The sequence below is a fragment of the Thermomyces dupontii genome, assembly GCF_041956625.1.
Source record: "Thermomyces dupontii strain NRRL 2155 unplaced genomic scaffold VTN31scaffold_2, whole genome shotgun sequence".
NCBI classification, from domain to species: domain Eukaryota; kingdom Fungi; phylum Ascomycota; class Eurotiomycetes; order Eurotiales; family Trichocomaceae; genus Thermomyces; species Thermomyces dupontii.
Genome location: NW_027192308.1, coordinates 1,723,743 through 1,742,885, shown reverse-complemented (window position 1 = coordinate 1,742,885; position 19,143 = coordinate 1,723,743). Strand labels below are relative to the sequence as shown.

The 19,143-nt window shown below is 51.6% G+C and overlaps 10 protein-coding genes across 10 annotated transcripts; 3 read left to right on the top strand and 7 right to left on the bottom strand.

Moving 5' to 3' along the window:
• Window positions 1-45: 45 nt before the first annotated feature.
• Window positions 46-1,026, bottom strand: VTN31DRAFT_3014 (uncharacterized protein; the record flags this gene model as incomplete). Its single annotated transcript, XM_069403247.1, has 1 exon — window positions 46-1,026. One exon carries the CDS (start codon window positions 1,024-1,026, stop codon window positions 46-48), a length of 981 nt encoding a protein of 326 aa, XP_069262447.1.
• A 379-nt stretch (window positions 1,027-1,405) lies between these two features.
• VTN31DRAFT_3013 (uncharacterized protein) lies at window positions 1,406-2,173 on the bottom strand (the record flags this gene model as incomplete). The annotated part of the gene is made up of 1 exon (XM_069403246.1): window positions 1,406-2,173. One exon carries the CDS (start codon window positions 2,171-2,173, stop codon window positions 1,406-1,408), a length of 768 nt encoding a protein of 255 aa, XP_069262446.1.
• A 1,497-nt stretch (window positions 2,174-3,670) lies between these two features.
• Window positions 3,671-4,292, bottom strand: VTN31DRAFT_3012 (uncharacterized protein; the record flags this gene model as incomplete). The annotated part of the gene is made up of 2 exons (XM_069403245.1): window positions 3,671-4,047; window positions 4,124-4,292. 2 exons carry the CDS (start codon window positions 4,290-4,292, stop codon window positions 3,671-3,673), a joined length of 546 nt encoding a protein of 181 aa, XP_069262445.1.
• Window positions 4,293-4,679: 387 nt separating this feature from the next.
• VTN31DRAFT_3011 (uncharacterized protein) lies at window positions 4,680-5,734 on the bottom strand (the record flags this gene model as incomplete). The annotated part of the gene is made up of 4 exons (XM_069403244.1): window positions 4,680-4,919; window positions 4,966-5,250; window positions 5,313-5,511; window positions 5,598-5,734. 4 exons carry the CDS (start codon window positions 5,732-5,734, stop codon window positions 4,680-4,682), a joined length of 861 nt encoding a protein of 286 aa, XP_069262444.1.
• A 1,045-nt stretch (window positions 5,735-6,779) lies between these two features.
• VTN31DRAFT_3010 (uncharacterized protein) lies at window positions 6,780-9,431 on the top strand (the record flags this gene model as incomplete). Its single annotated transcript, XM_069403243.1, has 1 exon — window positions 6,780-9,431. One exon carries the CDS (start codon window positions 6,780-6,782, stop codon window positions 9,429-9,431), a length of 2,652 nt encoding a protein of 883 aa, XP_069262443.1.
• An 822-nt stretch (window positions 9,432-10,253) lies between these two features.
• VTN31DRAFT_3009 (uncharacterized protein) lies at window positions 10,254-10,770 on the top strand (the record flags this gene model as incomplete). Its single annotated transcript, XM_069403241.1, has 3 exons — window positions 10,254-10,456; window positions 10,560-10,624; window positions 10,700-10,770. The coding sequence occupies 3 exons, from the start codon at window positions 10,254-10,256 to the stop codon at window positions 10,768-10,770; spliced, it is 339 nt and encodes a 112-aa protein (XP_069262442.1).
• A 1,279-nt stretch (window positions 10,771-12,049) lies between these two features.
• Window positions 12,050-13,179, bottom strand: VTN31DRAFT_3008 (uncharacterized protein; the record flags this gene model as incomplete). Its single annotated transcript, XM_069403240.1, has 3 exons — window positions 12,050-12,476; window positions 12,531-12,994; window positions 13,045-13,179. The coding sequence occupies 3 exons, from the start codon at window positions 13,177-13,179 to the stop codon at window positions 12,050-12,052; spliced, it is 1,026 nt and encodes a 341-aa protein (XP_069262441.1).
• A 1,932-nt stretch (window positions 13,180-15,111) lies between these two features.
• Window positions 15,112-16,148, bottom strand: VTN31DRAFT_3007 (uncharacterized protein; the record flags this gene model as incomplete). Its single annotated transcript, XM_069403239.1, has 2 exons — window positions 15,112-16,021; window positions 16,072-16,148. The coding sequence occupies 2 exons, from the start codon at window positions 16,146-16,148 to the stop codon at window positions 15,112-15,114; spliced, it is 987 nt and encodes a 328-aa protein (XP_069262440.1).
• Window positions 16,149-16,891: 743 nt separating this feature from the next.
• Window positions 16,892-17,656, top strand: VTN31DRAFT_3006 (uncharacterized protein; the record flags this gene model as incomplete). Its single annotated transcript, XM_069403238.1, has 1 exon — window positions 16,892-17,656. The coding sequence occupies one exon, from the start codon at window positions 16,892-16,894 to the stop codon at window positions 17,654-17,656; it is 765 nt and encodes a 254-aa protein (XP_069262439.1).
• Window positions 17,657-17,835: 179 nt separating this feature from the next.
• VTN31DRAFT_3005 (uncharacterized protein) lies at window positions 17,836-19,037 on the bottom strand (the record flags this gene model as incomplete). The annotated part of the gene is made up of 4 exons (XM_069403237.1): window positions 17,836-18,227; window positions 18,286-18,402; window positions 18,453-18,470; window positions 18,536-19,037. 4 exons carry the CDS (start codon window positions 19,035-19,037, stop codon window positions 17,836-17,838), a joined length of 1,029 nt encoding a protein of 342 aa, XP_069262438.1.
• Between the last annotated feature and the right edge of the window lie 106 nt (window positions 19,038-19,143).

Below are 19,143 nucleotides of genomic sequence, written 5' to 3'. Positions count from 1 at the left end.
TGTTCCCCAGACCGTTCATGGCCCTTCGCCTTCGGTTTGCATCCGCTATTGCTTGCTTTTCTTCAACTTCAGCCCGTATTCGACAAGCATACCGGCTGCTATACTTGCAAGGATTGACATTGTCCCAGCCCTTAACCACCAGTTACAGGATTGCTTCACTCTGAGGTCAATGTTGAGCAGCATGGCCACCAATGCTAGCAGGGTCCAACCGCAACTAATGATGAAGAAGAAGGGCGAGAAGCGGCATTGGATCCCAGCGTTGATCAAAAGGCCCTCCATTGCGATACTAAACACCCAAAGCCAAGTCTTGACATGGCTTCCCATTTGGATGGCGAGAGATGAGGCACCGACTTTGAGATCATTTCGTCTGTCCTGGCAAGCATATACGACGTTTGCAATGGCAACAGCAATGAGATACATCGCGGCCATGCTGAAAGCAGCTCCCATAGTACGCACGTCACCTTGGCCGAATCGAATCACACCCAAAGTAGCGCAACATTGGAGAAAGGCCATGCAAAACCCGAAGCCTGTCACTATCTCACGATTGTATGGAACTTTTTTTGCGAGCGGCCAGGCGAACAGAACAGTCGATAGTATCCTTGCGTATATACGCGATGGCGTTGGCAACCGAGAAAGCAGGAGAGCACCGAGAACCATATGCAATCCAGAGACGAAGTATTCTTGAGGAATGCGTACCACTCCTCCGGAAACTGGCCGAATGCGAGAAAGCGTTGTTCTGATGATGAATGGATCGAATACGTTATTCCAGCTTCCGAACCCTTTCCACACTATGAGCAGCCAAAGGAGCAGACGGCATGATAATCCCATGAAAGCCGACAGGCGGACGACTGGTACCGTGCTACAGGCAGCGAATGCAAGACTGGCGATATAGAACAGAACTATCGTAAATCCTCCTCCTGGCTGGCCGGAACAAACAAATCTCGAACACGACGCCCACCGAGTGGATCCACGGGCAATGATGCCTGAGGCCTGTACAGCACAGCGAGTCTTGGATTGAACGGCCATGACGGCGATGAGGAGAATAATAGGGAGAGGAAGAGAATGTAGGATGGTGCAGGAATGGAACGGAAGTCGAGTCCTTAATGAGGCTGATTATGAGGTTAGAACGCCGCAAGGAAGGAAGCTCCGTGGTGGTCGCTACCTTTTCTTGCATTCTCATCCATGCCTCGGGATGCTGCTATTCAATACGGTCGTAAGATGCTCCGTGCAAGTTTGTCAGTTGCTGTAGGAGTAATAGCAAGTGGCCGATGAAACAGCCACCTAGAGGCAGGAAGCAGTCCGCGTCTATCATTACTAGGTACATAAAATGCTCTGGTAGTCCAAGAAACGGAGCACGTATGCCAAAGTCCTTGGATAATCAGAATCGACCACGTAGGCCGGCATCTCACCGTTTCTTCTTGTACGATGGCGATGCTGGCGCTTGCTGCCCACGTCGCTCGTTCATGTCCTTCTCAATCCGTGCTAAGAACTGAACGAAATCTCGGTAGTTCTCGGGTTCCTCTCGATCTCTCCTGAAAGATTCTTGTCTGATTGGATCTAGGATGCGGCTGCGCAGGAATTCCTTCCGTTGGATGGCAGGCATAGCGGGGAAATGCGACTCGGCTCGCTCGAGATACTCGGCGAATTTGTCGACAGTCTGTCCAGGCCTTTGCCGGACAGCAAACATAGTCCTCGCCGCTCTTTTCTGCTGTTCCTCGCTCGTCTCCTGTTGACGAAAGAACTCCCCAAACTCTTTCCAAGTCTGTCGCCGGTCCTTGCAGGAGCTGACATATTCATTCCATAGGGCATTCATCTTCGGTGACAGCCACGATACAGCGTCTCCTATTTTCCGGCTTTCAGTTCTGTAGTAGGTAGGGTGGGCTTCGAAATGAGAATCGAGATTCTCCAGGAAGCGGTTCAATGCGACCAGGTCGCCACCATCGTAACCCGAAGTTAAGAAAGGCAAGGGGTGTGTGCCACCCTCGGCATCGTCACCGCTATTCGCCGACGCATCCGACAGACGACGTCTCTTGCGATTGTTCTGATTTGCTCCATCGGCTGCAGACTGAAGAGCTTCTGGAGTTGCCGACGCTTGCTCAGTGGCTTCCTCCAATTCTTTCTCGGCCTGGCGAAGACGTAATTTTTCTTTGTTTATTTGTCGTCGGTATTTCATCGCCTGGGTCTTGTATTCGATGATTCGACGAGTCTTGAGGATCTGCTCAAGCTCATCCTGGAGCTTCTTGCACTCGCTCGCAAACCGCTCCTCATCGGAGAGCTCGTCTCTCTTGCCCGCTCCGGCAGCATCTTTCGCCCCCGGATTGGGCGACTCTTACTTGATGCCATTTGGCTGATGCCGGCTGGCACCTTCACTTGGCAGGCTGGTGTCTGTTGACATGGAGAGGCCTGGGGGCCGTTGGGGTGGAGACGACATCGGCAATTCTGCGTCCTTCGTGCCGAGTTTGAAACTGGTAGGGACGACTTTTCATCGACGGAACTTTGGATGGTACGATCGCATTGCGAGAGGAGCGATCAATGATCCGAGTCCCACCCTATATGACAGCACCAATGGCAGCGGCAATGTTAGCAATCATGAGCCGACCAAATCCTCCGTTCCTTAGTAGGATATCATTCTGGGTTTCTTCGGATCAAACCACGAAAGCGCGGGAGAATCTCTCAAAGAGAACTCGACTGCTTGAAAGGTTCGCCATGTAGATTCGCCAATTGAGGCTAATACCAGCATTCCGGTGCTTTGAACGTCTCAGAGGTGGATCCAGGTGAACGCCAGAATGGTCGCTTTCTGTGGATTAATACACTCGTACCTAACTAATAATAATAATTCGTTCACCCAATAGTACGTACGGTATTACTACTCGTATGTACTCGTACGACTACGGAGTACTCCGTATACGGATACAAGCTGTTACATACCTAATACCATTCTTGGGGATATTCTTGGGATAATCAGCGTATCTCCAGTACTAAGCCTGAGTGAGTGAGAACTCCTCTGTCTATTCAGGATGCATCTCTGTCAAGTACTACAGTATTGTCCTCGCACTGGTATACTTTCAAATGGAGTCCTCTTTTTCACTAATTCACTGCACCTAGGCTTCTGGCCTCGGAAGCCTCATCCGAACAGTTGCTCTTTCAGTTGAGCCGTCTCGGGTAATATGTGCTCCGCATGGTTATGTCCACTCTTTGATTGACTCGTGAACATAGTACCTAGTACCAAGGGCCTTAGGTCCTGGATAGCCGGGTACATTCTCAGTCGAGACTGGAAATCGTCAGAGACCCAGTCCGTTCGACAACAGGAATTCATTATTCAATTGACAAGAATGATGATCGTTGCCAACTTTCTCATTGTGAATGTTTTGATATTGTTGGATGGGACTGACTCGATCCTGGCTCTCAAAATGGTCACAATCGAACTTGCACACTCCATACGGTGGGGTCTGTGGTCCTGAACGTAAGCCCGATTGCATCGTGACGACGAAACGGGAAGTATTAGTTGCAAGACAACCGCAATCCCATCAGAACAAGTACGACGAGGCATAGTGAGAGCAGGGACGCAAAGACCACAAGTTGGCATCGGCGACAATACCTATGATTTGATCATATATCCATTCATTCCTTGCGGATCCAGCGGGCAATATGTATCGTCCAAGGAATAAGATTAAGCTGTGACTTCTGCCACGAGTCCCTTAGGCCCCAGACGGGAGACAACTCCTTTCTTTAGCCGTAGCAGCCGTTCGATCTGTTCATCGGGTAGGTTCTGACGATTCCGCATTTGGAGAAGCTGCCGAATTGTCACGACATCGATGAACTCCCTCCCCTCATGATCCGGACGACCTAACGTCTCTGCCTCTTTCTCCGCGGCGTTGGCAATACGGGCTCGCGACGACAGAACCAAGAGAGTAGGATTGTTTGCGTCAGGGAAAACGGAAGCGGCATTGAAGGTGCTCGAGTTTGACAAAGTCGGATTGGGAGTGACGGGTCCTATTTTCCGGAGGGATGCGGCGAAATCGGGGTCTCGGGCGTCCAGATCAATCGCTGTTTGTCAATGGGGAAACCGGAGTTAGTAACTGTCCACAACTGAATAGGTTATTGAATAGCGTTATCGAGTTACCTTCTGATCGTGTTGCAGAGGCTTTCTCTTTTGAGTGATATTTCGGTCCTGCCGATTGACTCGTTGCTGGCTGTGTTATGCTGCTCGTCGTCGACGGTGATGGAGTTTTGGGATACTGCCGCCGCGGTGCTGCGCGGACGGCTGTGGATTTTGAAAGGAACGAGCCCATGGCGATCAACAGCGCAGTCTTATTGCTTATGGTTAAGACTGCATTCCCAGAAATCAGTAGGAAACTCGATTCGTCGCGATCCAGGTCAAGAGTCAAACCAGCTTTTGCCCAAATTGAATCGGGTCGGGTGTTTTTTTGTTTGCTTGGCGTGACGTCAAAATTCGACGACTGCTTCCGCTTGATGCTCGACTTCGAGCACAGTACTATACTAGTTCTTCCACGCACATCGAGTGTGTTTATTCCAGCATATCTTCAAGATTTCTATGCAACGACAAGAAAGTGAAGAAACATAAATCCGAGCTACGTAGAGTAACTAATCACGTCTATCATACAACTGCATTCAGCATTCATTAATGAAACCACGGCTCTACTACCTCCGCCTCGCAATCATCGAAGCCCAGCAAGGCGTCGCTCTTGAACCTCGCTCAATGCTCGGCTCCCGGCCAGAAATGCCACGGCACCAAGCGCCAGAGCAGCGGGTAGCAATTGGAACAGATTCCAACTCGTGTAGTACAAGAAGAAGAGGACCTCCAGGCCAACGATCGATCCAACAAACACGATGTGAGGCACTGGAGCCGATTTCAATGCTGTAGAAAAGTGGCTGAGGTTCGCGCCGAGATAGATCCACTGCATACAGTCAGCACATGCTGGGCAACGGAGCGCACCAACTTACGCATCCAACCAGGAGCGGGAGCGTCGCCAACGTCGCCAGTGTGAATATGAGAGTCACAATCAACGGCGGGCTCTTGGGATCATCCTTGAAGATGTGATGGATCTCGGGCAGTTTGCCATAGCGTTCTGATTCCACCGACGGCAAAGGGGCACCGGGGTCGTGCTTGACAGACAGTGGGAATGCGAGGCCGCGGTAGGCGGTACTATCGCCAAAAGATCCGATTACAATCTCGGCATCGAGAGGATGGGATACAGTGAGGAATTGGACCGGAAGTTCCTTTGACGTCTGTTGCATCCCTGCATTAGTACTAATTCCACGGCGTTGGCGGACATGAATGTTCGACTCACCAAGTCCAACCTGGCCTTGCCATTCTCCTTGACGGTGAATGGATATGAGATGTCTAGGGCCGTCTCCGGGTCTCGTAGCAGCAAAAAGGCCTGGTGTGGACGCTTGGGGCGGGATCCTTCACGCGTAGTCAGGCGGAGCTTCAAGGTGTCAGATGAGGACAATGTGATTGCATCGGACAGCGGCGCATTCTGTTCGAAGCTGTCAAATTTCGTCAGTGGCTAGTTAATTGCGACAATTTAATCCAAGTATCTCAAAAAATGCCCAGGCGACGATATTGTGCGTACCTCTTGTCGACATTGTCGGCGCCAGCCCTGGACTGGATCGACACGCTGGCATCTTGGAATCCCCAAGAGGCAGCATCAACATAGGGCGCAACCGCGGCAAGCAGACATAGCCGCACCACCGATCGGAGCAGGTGCATTTTTCCGATCGACCAGTCGAGTCAGACCGAAAAACAACGTCAGATCTCTCGCAGCATCAAGTGTCGAAAAGCAGAGGGTTTGGTTTTGTGCCAAGCGGAGGCAGGGAGGAATTGGGGCACGGCGAGTCCTGTGACCGCTCTCCCACCCGACCAAGCCCTAAGTTAATTGTCTGTTCTGCTCTTCTCTGCCCCGAATCACTTCCGCATTCTCTTTTTTCTCCCTCGTCCATCCTCGGCTCTCGATCGATTTCTCCCTGCGATCAACTTGCGACCGTGCGATTTACGCCTGCGCCCTAGTTCTACGCGTCCTTCCGCCTTTTCTTCCCCTCGGTCGCACGTCCTGAAACTGATCTCGCCATCGTTCCTCCGACCCTTCCTGCGTCATCCACCCTCCTCGATTCCGGCTCGACAAACACCCATAGATTGCTTTGCTACGATACGATCACTCTTCCGACAAGTCGATACAACGTCGAGTTGAGAAACAAAGGATACTTGCTGGATATTGGGCCGGTTCTGAGTCGGAGAGTGGTGCCTCTTTCGGGTGTCCGGAGTTGTGAGAATCCTACTTTTTGCGGCACGACCGATCGTCTCTCGGGTTCTGATAACACGACTGACTCGGCATTGGAATATTGTCTTTCAGGATCCTGCTCGATCGGCAACCCTGACACTGGTGATTTTCAGAATTGCGTGGGAATCCAAAAGCGGCTATTTAGCCCTAGCCCTACTTCGGAATCACAGCGCAGCACATCTCGCCACAACACGATTCTAGGGAATGGATGTAGTGCACAGAACTCATTGAAACCACAGTAAGTCCAGTGCCTTCACTCATCATGTCAAGTAAATACATTGCATAGCGGCTCTTTTTCAACCTACCCTGCCCACTTTGTGCTGTTCCCTCATCCCTGTTTCGCAGCCATCGTCCATGATTATTGAGAACTACATAGAGTGGCCCAGCCCCCCTTATCTTCTCTTTTATCCTTCTCCTAAGCATTCTTCGTCATTCAACTAACTCTCTGTCTCAGCGGTGCACACTTTTCGCTGCCACATGGAGGCCTTGGTGGACTCCAAGCCTACTTCCACTGCAGCATTTGAAAATTCCTTCTTAGCCCGATCAACTTCGCTGGTACTGCCTTTCGGGGACATGGCCAACTCCGAACGCTCATCCTCTGTTGCCGAGGACATTGGTCTGTCCGCTCGTCGCAGAACTGCCAAGTCTGCCACTGATACGATGTATGCCCATACGAATGGCTACAAGAGCGACAGTCATTCTGGATCTACGTCTGCCGACCCTGATGCTGTGGACTCAAAGTCACAGGCGACGGCCGAAAAAGATGAACTGCCTGTTGATGACACAGCGTCCACCTCGGCGGATCCGTCAGGTGACCTCGATTCCAAGGAGGACAAAGGTACAAATTCAACAAGGACGACTAAAGTTCGTCGTCGTTTCTCGGCTCGCTCTATTGATGGCTCGAGCCGCTTACCGCGGACGTACATCTTCAAAACAACATATGGCAAGTCCTTGCCAAATCACGGCCCCGAGCCGGCCTCTCCTGCGCCTGATTCAAAAGCCGATTCTAGAGATGGAAACGATACATCTTCGGCCAAAACGAAAAAAAATCGTGCCGGTCGCAAGTCTGGTGCCATTAAATTCAAAAATTATTTCACTGCGCCGACCTCGACCCCCAACAGCCGAAGCGCTCGACGAACCTCTCACACGTCGACCACGGATCAAAACAGTGTCAGTGGTGAACCATCAAATACAACGGTCGACGAGCCAATACCGCGGACACCTGCTGATGATCCGGCCAGCGCACCCGCACAAACCGATGCTGATGGGTCTGCGCAGGCTACCCCCGCGGCGAAACCATCTGCCAAAGAAGTTGGGTCCACGCAGTCGTCGGCACAGCGACGCAGCACCCGTGTCCGCAAACCTGTCCAAAACTCTCCGTTCGCTGGCGAAGCCAACAAAGCCTTGACCTTTACCAAGCGCCGAAAGATGAATGCCAAAGTAACGCCCAGGGGGAAATCCACTCCGGAAGACACCGGCGTGCCAGATGCTCCTACACCTGACGACTCCAATCCGGCCACAAAGTCAAAGAAGTCGCATGACACATTGCCCGAGAGTGGTAGTCGGAGGTCTTTTCGCAGTAAACGCACTGTTTCGCCGGAAACAGTGTCGCCAGGATCGTCATCCGTCGCCATGCGGACTTCCGGCCGGGTTCGTAAGCCGACCATCAAGGCGATCGAGGCTCTGCAGTCTCGACCAAAGGGACGCAAGCGAGGCCGCGACTCACATGGGGGCGATTCCGGTCCTCGGTCTGCCTCCACGAATCAATCAACTGCCTCTGCTTCTCGCGAGTCGACTGCCACTGCGGATAACAATGCCTCGTCTCAGGGCGATCTTGATGCCATTGCTCGCCAGCTTTATGATCTGGCTGCGGCTGCGATTTCTGAACCGTCTCCCAAAGAGGACGACGTAAACCTGGAGCAACTCCGCGTCGAGTGGGAGGCCCGTGAGAAGGCAGAGGAAGAGGCCAGGACAGCAAAGACTTCACCGGCGACGCCGCCAAAGACAGCGCAGATGGCGTCTCCAGAGTCTTCATCCGGGATTGCGCCGGAGCCCGTGTCGGAGGACGCGGACATGCAGGACACAACAGCGACCCTCCTTCCAACGCCACCTGGCGAGCTCGACCCGTCTGTTCCCTTGGACCATCCTTATAAAGTGCGTCCTTGGACTGACGAAGATGGGTGGACACACACCGGTCGCGTTAACAAGCACGGGGAAGAATACGTCGTTGTACCGAGAGAGGAATATGCCTGGGTGCAGCCCTCCAATATCAGTACCAATCTTGGCGTCATTCCTCGGCCTCCTCCTCGCCTCAAGTCAAAAAAAGAAATTGACCGTGATCAAGTTTACGGTTTCCCTCCCCTACTCGGCCAACGTAACCTACCTCATTCTCCCATGCGAAAATCGCGGTTCGTGGAGGAGGATGTCGAGTCACTGCTCAAAGCTCGTGAGGCACCGAAGGATTCTACTTATCAATCTAGTCCTCGCGGTCGGAAGGGAGTCTCCAAGAAAACACTGGATGAACCAAAGGGCGAATCTTCTCCAAAACAAAAACGCCCTCGTGTCAAGCTTGTCCTCGTTGATTCATCCAAACTTGGCCTGGACCGTTCAGGCAACAACTACAACAGCCAGAGTAGCCCCCAGGGTCGTCATCAGACCGCATCAGCTGCAACCACAAAAGACAAGCCTACCACCGGCTCCCGAAAGCGGTCTCTGCCAGCTGTGAACGATACTGCCAAGGATTCCAATGCTGATAATTCTGCCGAGGCCCAGCCTCGAAAGAGGCGTCGCTCCAATCTGCAGACGACCGCAAAAAGCCAGGCAACCACAACCGAAACACCTACCCGTCAAAAGCGTCACTCTATATCCAAAACGCCTGCCGGCAACAAACCTACATCCCCAACTTCATCAAAGTCGACACCCAAGGGCCGTCGCTCCATCATGAAGAAGTCCACATCGGGTGAGCAGGCAAGCAAACCCAGATCCATCGGATTTACTCCCGTCAACGGCACGAGTACGCCCAAGGACACGGAATCACCATCCACTCAAGTTCATCGGCGTCATGCAAAATCTGGAAATTCAGGATTGAAGCTACAAAAATCGACATCGAACGCGCAGACTGAAGCATAAACGCGCGAAAGGAATCTGCCCATAACGATTTCCCGTTTCCGTTGACTTTCAGCTTTTTTTCTCTTTTTGCTTCAAAGTGTTTCTGCGTACGGTACCGGTTTTTTTTTTCTTCATGACCTGCCCGCGTTTGGAGTTTGGAGTTCCGGCGTGCTTTTGGTTCGTTCTTCTGTTCGTGTTTCTGTTTGTCATGAAAAGTTTGATGTGGCATTTTGAGGAGCTACGGGTGAGAAAGGGAACCGACTGTTTCGTTTGTCTTGTTTCTATTTGCCTAGAGACCAGTAGCTACAGGTCGGCAATGAACCGGCTCTGGTTCTATCTTGGGCATGATGTCGCGGTGAACTTCAGTGATATGTGCCAGTTAGCTTTGCATGTATTATAGTGAGTATCTTTTACAGGTTATCTGGGGTTTGCTTTGATGGGCAATGCAATGGGTTCGGTTGTTTCACTACGAGTATGAAGTTGGTTGATCCGGATGATTGAAACTCGCTATCAAGGTCGAGACCATGGGGAGACTGGACGCGTGGTACGGAGTACTGCATTTATCAATAATCAAAGGAAAATTACTTGTTTCGATAGCGCTTGACCATCGGACGAATCGGAGACGAGAGTTCCGAACTTCGATCGCCGCCTGCAGAAAACACCACCGGGAAGCAACTACTATGCAAGTAGCCCTATCCTGAACTTGACCATCCACATGCCGGCTGGGAAATATTATGGCAAACTCATAGCGCGGATTTCAATTACTTAAAAAAAAAAAAAAAAGAAGCAACTCGGGCGAATCAAGACTCCGAAATATAACACCTGAAACTCCTATCAACACTAATGTCTGATTCGCAACCACCGCCATCATCATCACCAGCAACTCGCCAATTACCCCAACAGCAACCGCGCGTCCTGAGCGCTTCTGATCTCAAAACACTTCGCCAAGGTGGTGGTCAGCTTCCCCACCGAGGGCCTCAGCCGTCAATACCGCGAAGACCGGTAGATATCAGACAGACGCCCGAGTACAAAAGGGCTGCGCGACGGTAAGTGCCCCGGTTCGAATACCTGTTCTCCATTCGGGGGAATGTATGTTTTGTATCGCAGTGTGACTAAACAAAAGAAAATTTGGGATGATATTGGCAATAGATGGATTGCGACGATTGTTGCGCTTCCGGTGCTGTTTTTCTCCAGCTGGGAGCTGTACCAACGAGGTATGCCTACATGTCCTTTTTTGATCTAGACCTTGGTATTCTGCTTGTAGTGGTGAAGACTGACGGAGATTTTAGTATACGGTGGGAAACAGAAGCGTCGAGTAGTACGACCTGAGCAGCCAGTGACAGAAGATTCTGCAAAGTGATTTTTTTTTTATAGTATGGAACTGTGATTGAAGATGTCCGAATTCGGGTTGCATGCGTGTTTCAACTTCATGTAAATACTACAGTATTTGTTTTGTTTATCTGGATCTAATGCTGGTATCATGAACGAGCTTTGTATTCAGTTGGCGGGTGGATGTTCTGGTAGCGAACAGGAAGTTGATGTAGCGATTGACATCATACCAATCTACCTTGGGTTAACTAACCAGGTATTTATTCCAAGATCCAAGCAGCCAGTGATGGAGAATTCCCCCGAAATGATTCTCTTCTGTATGTATGCCTGAGTCTATTTGCACGCATCTCTAACTTTCATACAAAAGGTACTCGTAGTTCTGCTAGTTATCTTGATCTTGAGTAAGTCCTGTATTCAGCTGACGAGTTTGCAAGCTTGTGAGGCGACCAGAAGGTCATACAGCGACCACACCAGATGTCCGCTTGACATCGCCGTTCCCCGAGACCGCACGCCGCCGGATCCTCACAGATAGACCTAATGCAACGAAGTCCCTTTTCTTTGAATCGGATTGGTAGGATTTTGTTGACCTCATGATACACGTGGCAAGCTCGACAGCGGTGAGAGTACGGGAATATCTTTTTTTTCGGTAGGACTCTCGCCTCAATCTTCCGTACGCTAACGTACGGATACGAGTATTCGCTCCTGAAATTGCATAGCCCTGCGGTGTGACTTGGAATACACCGTCAAGCCCAAATAACTGTGGCGTCATTCAAAACGTCCAATAGGAGACACTCGTACTCGTATCTTGAACCCGAATTGTTCAAATGCGCTGGAATCCATTGCCGTTGTTCAGCCACTCTCCTCAACGGCAAGAAAAGGCTCCGCACTCCGGAGGTCTGGTACGAAATCGGGATTGAAAAACCAGAGCTGCATGCCGTCTTCGCTAGCCACGCCAAAAACCTCACGGTCGCCGAAAGGTTGCAAGGAGAAACGTATAATATCTTTGTTATCCATCGGACGCCCCGGTGGAGGCAAGTTGGCCAGCAAGCTGCGGGCGCTGATTTCTCGCGTGTCTAACTGGTACGGATGCACGGTTGCAGCGCCGGTAGCGGCGTTGTAGACGCCAATCCCCTTGAGCTGATGTACCCAGCGATAGATAATGTGCGGGGTAACGGAGCCGCAACTCCCCAGGAATGCGAACTTGTTAATGGGCACCGTGCACTTGATCCAGCGGACGTTTAGCCGATCGACCGTATGGTCGTACATGAGTTGTATTGTGGCAGATGGATCTTTGATGTGATGCAGTTCGGTTACTGTCGGGTTCGATACCAATCATTCATTGCTCGGCGGAGATCGAACTTGCTGACACGATGGCCTCCCAGCGAGAGGCGGAACTTTTTCTGGCTAAGCTGCTTCCCGCTGTTCAACTTCCACTTGGTTTGCTGCACCTCGGGCGGATCTGCATCCCAGTTGAACTCGAATGTCACCAGCACGTTCTCATCCGCGTCCGCGTGCCACAAACACAGGTCCGAGAAGGGGCCAACCGTCCGGAAGTGATCCGAGCGCACATCCCAAATGTAGATGGAGCCAGATTGTCCCACTGTCAAGGGAACTATGACCACTATATCCTTGTCGATAGTAATCTGGACGGGCTCCGGAGGGAGCCATTTCTGCCGGCTGCGTGCCATACTTTGTGGCATGTGCAAATCCCACGCTGCCACGGCTTTGTTGCCAAACCTAGTGTTAAGAGTATTAGATGACGCCGCCGGCAAGAACAATTGAATCTCTTACATGTCTGTCGAGAGCATAACGAGATAGCGCTCAGACAGCTTGATGCTATCGAGACGATCCCAGGAGAGGTGGGCCCAAAACGATATATTTCCAGTCTCGAGATTCAATACTGCGACCCTGTACACATCCGCATCGGTGAACGGAGGTACAATGAACGCAATTCGGCGCGAATGGTACGCGATATCAAGCAAATGGTACATCATATCTCGCGGGCCGTACACGGACTGATACGTGTCGTCCAGGTAGTCATCGGACCACGCCAACATTGCATCTACATCTGGCCAGGGGAAAAAAACCTTCTTGACCGGCCGAGCAGACTGTAGACCATGTAGCCAGCGGAAATAGGTCTTCGCTTCGGCAACCGTGACTTTTGTGGCCTCCATGCCCAGTGCCGCAAGCGTTCGCGGCAAAACACTCTTGATGATTGTGTCGCTCGAGAAAATCTCACGCCATCGTTTTGAGACCTAAGTCTTGTTAGCATCGACAAACGAGCAATAATACATGTAGTCCACACCCTCTGACTTCGAACTATGTCGGCCCCCTCTAGATACTTCACGATCTGAAGCACGAGCTCAAGGGGAAAAGAGCCAACAATGTCATGCTGGCCTCCATCTGCCGCAAGCGTCGCGTTTCCACGATGCTCGTCCATGCCCACTTTTGTCGTCGTTCCTTGCTCCCATGCAATCTGTGCCGTGGTCAGTCCAGTTACGTTCTCCTTTCGAAAATGTAGCATTGGTTCGAATCTCTTTTACATTTCGGGACACGGCGGCGAGAGCAAGTCCAGCATACCTGTACGGAGTACTTACCTACCACATATATTGTATTCTAGGGATGGAACGGCACATTGCGTGCACAAAAGTCGTGAGAGTGAAGCTGAAGTGGTGTGGGGCCACTACTCTTGCATATAGATTCAGTTCTCTTGAGAGTGAGGTCCAGATGGGAACTTTCGGGACATTGCAGTAGGTACCCAAGATGAAATATCCTTACCGTCCTAGGTAGAAATTCTCGGATAAATGCAGTACCTCATGGCGCACTTTACCATTTTCGAAATATTGTCCAAGATGAATGTAGTACCCAGGTCACAGCATGCAGTAGTACCTTTTCTACATCGTATCATTCAAAATCTTCGTGATTATCGCGAACCCGATGAAGCCACTGGTCACCAGGCTGATGCCTGGTGAGGTTATTGCATTCTATTAGGGCCGAAATACTCCAGATGTGTCACCGATCTAACCTCGTACTTTGCCGGTTAGGGTTGCTGAGAGAGAGGCACAGTATTGGAAATCGTTAAGCAACCATATATGGATCGTGATCGAGAACAAAGATGTTTGAGATTATGTGATACGCATTTTTGTTTCAACTTTCTTACAAGTACTGATCGTGTTGATCTAGTTCTAGTGCCGAAGACGAGCTCCGTATCTAGGTAGTTGGCAAGGGGAGACCACGTGAAGTGAACAGAAGGCTACTTTCATGGAGCGACTGTATTTGATGTACCCCGAGACTGCTCGCCTGGATAGATATTGTAGCCTATACGTCACAAGCAGTGACTACTTGATCGTATTGAAGTGAGCATTTCATTTCAGTGGATTGAACTCAAGTCAGGTGTGGACGTGATGAGGTTTCCTTTGCAATAGGGTTCTGTCTCCTGAACCACGTGGTAAGCTGGGTAGCGGTGTTCTAGATGACGGGCTGTCTTTCAAGGAAGCACAGCTTAATCCGCTCTCCGGCAGGACCTTCGCCTGAATGCTGCGTACGCCGACGTACGACGCATGCGGAATTGTAAAGCACAGCATTGCGGTGTGGCTCACCACCACCTCAATCCCGAAGGGGACGTCATCTCGGAATTACCAACACGTGATGCTCGTACTCGTACTGTAAATTCGGACCGGGCAAATGCGCGGTTCAATTCCGTGACCTATTCACTTTCCTCCATGGCGAGTAAATGCTCCGCATCCGGGATGTCGGGCGAAAAGTCGGGATTCAATTCACTAGCCACGCCCAATAACCTCGCGGTCCCCAAAGCATTCAAGGAAGAACGCCCGAGCTCTCTCTCTCATTCTCAGGTCTCTGAATCGTCGGACGTGAGGGTGGGGACGCGGGTAAGAGAGCACCCAGCAGATTGCGGGCGTTTACTTCTCTCGTGTCTAGCTGATACGGGAACGGTTGCAGTGCCGGTGGTGGCGTCGTAGACTCCAATCCTCCTGATATGGCACTTGATGCAATTCCTCAGGACTGCTCACCCTCGCAGACAATGTGTATCGCAAGAGGTATCTAGATTTCTATTCGCTCAATGAACTCAATCAAGCTTCCCTTGACGAGGATTTCTTTTCCCATGCATTGGGTGAGGACGGTTTTGCCTCCCTGATGCACGTGGGTAAATTGGACGGCGGCGAGAATGATGAAGTGCTTCAAAAGCAAACGAACCGCCCGTGATTCGACGGAACCTCGCTGAGCCCTCCGTACCCCGACGTACGTAATACAAGTACTGGCATCCCCGCACCACAAGCCCTAGGAACACCGATTTCGCCTTGAGCTTGTAAAAGCTCATACCAACAGGCCGGATGCACGGGTTATTCGGGACTCATCCACTCTCCTCCATGGGAATGAAAGGCTGCGCACCCGGGATGTTGGGCAAGAAGTCGGGATTGAAGAACCAGAGCTGGATACCTTCGCTGCTCGCCACGCAAACGACCTCACGGTCGCCAAAGACTTTCAAGGAAGAGATTCTGAGGTCTTCCGGGCTCATCGGATGCGACGGTGGCGGCAGGCTGGGACCCAGCAAACTGCGGACGCTGACTTCCCGTTGGTCCAACTGATATGGTTGCACGGTTGCTGTACCGGTAAGCGCGCTGTAGATCCCAATCCCTCTGAGCTGATGTGCCCAGCGATAGGTGATGTATGGGGTAAGAGAGCCGCATTTACCCATATACCATGAGAGCTTGTTGATGGGTTCCTTGCATTCGATCCAGTGAACGCTTAGCCGATCCACCTTATAGTCGTACATGAGGTGCATCGTGGCATAAGGGTCTTCGGTGAAGCGCAGTTCCGTCATTGTCTTGTGATCATAAGTGCGGAACCAGTCACTTATTGATCGGGCGAGTTTCTTTTTGTTTACACGACGAGCTCCCGGCGAGAGCGTGAACTTTTTCCGGTCAAGCTGCTTCCCGGTGTCCAACCGCCATTTGGTCTGCTGCACCTCGGGCGGATGCGCGTCCCAGTCGAATTCAAATGTCACCAGTATGTTCTCGTCCTGCTCTGCGTGCCACAAATCCTGGACGGAGAAGGGTCCAATCTTCTGGAAGCGATCCGAGCGCAGATCCCAAACGTAGATTAGACCGGATTGTCCCACTGTCATGGGTACTATGACCGCTGTATCCTTAAACGTAGTAAACTCCACAGGCACCTGACCAAGCGATCTTGCCTCGAGTGGATTTCTTGCCATTCTCTGTGGCGTGTGAAGTTCCCATGCCTTCATGTATTTCTCGTTGAACCTAGTGTTACCATGTTAGCCGACGCCGTCGACAGAAAATAACACACTTACGGAGATGAAACGAGCATGATGAGATAGTTATCAGACAGTCTAATGTCATCGAGTTCCCCCTCAAAGACGTTGGCCATATGTACCTCTCTCCGGTCTCGAGATCCAACACTGCGACCATGTCCGAGCCATTGCCCGGAATTGTCGGAATGGCGTAGGCAAGCCGGCGCGAGTGGTACACATATCCATAGAACGGAACCCCTTCCTCGAACTCGTACACGTTCCCAAGCAAAGGCCACGGGAGGTCACCGTCGCGCCCCATGTCTTCCACTTCATATTCATCTGGCCAAGGGAGAAAGACCTTCTTGACCGGGCGAGCAAGCGTTCGGGGCAGAATATCTTGTTGGATCATTTCATCGTCTGTGAAAATCGCACGCCATAGTTTCGAGACCTAAAGACGGTTGGCCATCGGGATAACTAGGAAAATGAGCAGTCATTGGGGATCCGCACCCTCTGGCTTCGAACAATGTCGGCCTCATCAAGATACCTCACGATCTCTAACACAAAGTAGAAAGGCAAAGAACTGACAATGTCATACTGGCTCCGATTTGCCCCAGGAGCGTTTCCATCATGCTCATCAATGCCATTTTTCGTACTCGCTCTTTTTCGCTGCGTTAGTCCGTGGAGCTTAGCTGGACCAAGCTTTGGTTGGTAGGTACCTAGGCGGGGCACAAGTTGTGGAGGAGGCGATCTCAGAGTTGTTTGCCGACTAGAAAATTCTCAGCTACTGCAACCCTACGATCCTTCAATCCAATGATATTGTTAAGAATTGTGCTCTCAGTGCCAGCTCCCATGTTCTGACGGCTGTTTATCACACGCAACAATGACGAATACCCTCTTCGACTCCATTGATCCATCATCGGCCGACTCTCGGATCGACCAGGCCTCCTCACTCCGATACTGGAGATCCGTACCTGCGACGGTCAATGGCATGCTGGGAGGCTTTCCCCAAGTCTCACGGGTCGATCTCCGCGGATCCGCAAATTTCCTGGCGAAGCTGCGACGACTAAAGCCTGCGACGGAATCGGAAGACCAAGGTTCTGACAGCACAAAGAAACTGGCGCGGGGAGTGGACTGCGGTGCGGGGATCGGACGGATCACCAACGAGTTTCTGCGCAATGTGTGCGATGTTGTAGATATCGTCGAGCCGGTGGACAAATTCGCGCAAGTTATCCGCCGCAGCGACCTGGTCAAGGACGGGGTGGTGGGAGATATTTTCGTAGTGGGACTGCAGGACTGGGTGCCGCCGGAGGATAGGAAGTACGATCTGATCTGGGTTCAGTGGTGCGCGGGTTATCTAACCGACGCTCAATTCGTTGACTTTCTGGTCCGTTGTCGTGGTGCGCTCTCGCCGTCCGGCTTTGTCGTTGTGAAGGAGAATCTCTCTACCGACCCCGATGGCAACGACATGTTTGACGAGCAGGATAGCTCGACCACCAGAACTGATGACAAGTTCAAACGCCTCTTCCAGCAAGCCGGTATGGTCCTTGTCAAATCAGAAGAGCAATTGGGTTTCCCCAAGCGCCTACATCTCCTGCCTGTCAGATCCTACGCGCTGCGGCCGGGAGAGGGGAAGAGTCAAGGGTGATTCCCATGTCTTGAAGACTAATCTTTCTTGTGATCCGCCTTGAAACGGTACATCGGGCTCCGCCCACTACGCCCAATTTGTGATAATGAAATGATGGCCCCTGTACGGCCGTGGCTCCCATCGACTGCTCGACGGCTCTCCAGGACGCCGTCATTCAACAATAAAATCTGCTTTGAGACCTAGTTACCATTCTCCTGGCCAGAGTTGTTTCCATCTTGGCCCTGCATCTCTGAAGCTTCACCCGACTGATCAGGAGTCGACTCCGGCTTGACGTTGTCGGGCGCTCTTTCGGTAGCAGTTGATTGAGAGTCAGCCTCAGGCTCCTTCTCGCCGAGCAAATCCAAAATGAATCGGAATTCTTGGGGCGTGACCTTGGAGACGCTGACGCGCGATTGTCGCAAGACCTGCATGTTCTCCAGAGGTTTTCCTGGCCGAGCATGCTCCTTCATTGTATCGAGCGGCAGCATCTTGTCGAATTTACGTCGGAACTCGACGTGAACTACGTCCCACTTTGGATTGTCCCGGCTCGACTTTTCGTCGTAGTAGGGATGATTCGGATCAAAAGCCGTCTCTGAGGTAATAGCTCTGGTGAGAATCGTAATATGAACGGGGATATGAACGGCGTGTACCGTCTACTGAGTGTTCCTTGACAATTTCCATCAAACCAACAATACCGGGAGCCTTGCAGTTCGAGTGATAGAAGAATGCATAGTCGCCCTTCTTCATAGCACGCATGTTGTTTCGAGCTGCGGCGGTTCAGAGGCTTCCCTTTCTCCTTTGCCCTTCTTCAACTTACCCACAAAGTTGCGAACTCCTAGCCATTTCTATTAGTTCATGTTGCATCGTAATCGAAAGTAGACTGTTAGCATGATCACGTACCATCCCACGGCTCTGGCTTGTTGGCTGCTTGCAAGTCGTCAATGGAGAACTTGACGTCCTCACCCTTGACAATGCGTGATTCCGGTTCGGCCTTCATCAGCCAGTACGATCTCCCACTTCTGCCATTTTGGCCAGCGTCGGCCTTCTCGGTCGAAAGATCCGCGGCACCATTTGGTTTAACGGTGCCAGTCGAACGCGATTTGGTTTTCTTTGGAGCGGATGCGTCGCCGTCGACAGAGGTATCGTCAGCGCTCTTCTTCCGCTTCCCTGTGACAGGTGCGGAGCGAGAGCCCCCTTTCATTGACGGAGCAACTTTGGATCTAGTAGTTTTCGTGGCCGCGGGCTGATTTGTAACGTCCCGCTCCTTATCCGCGGATTGTTTCGCTACTGTCCGTCTTGGCCGCGAGCTTGCGGCTGTCTGCTCAACAACTCTGCGCGTGCGCTTCCGCGTGGATTCCGTTGATGGTTCTGCGGCGATCTCGGGGGTAGTTGACCTGGACATCGTGTGGAGTAATTTTGAAACGGCGGCTATGGTACTATGAATTTGATGTAACGGATTCCTCGGTACGGCCGGACGGATGTCGGATTGAGAGGATGCTGTGAGAGAA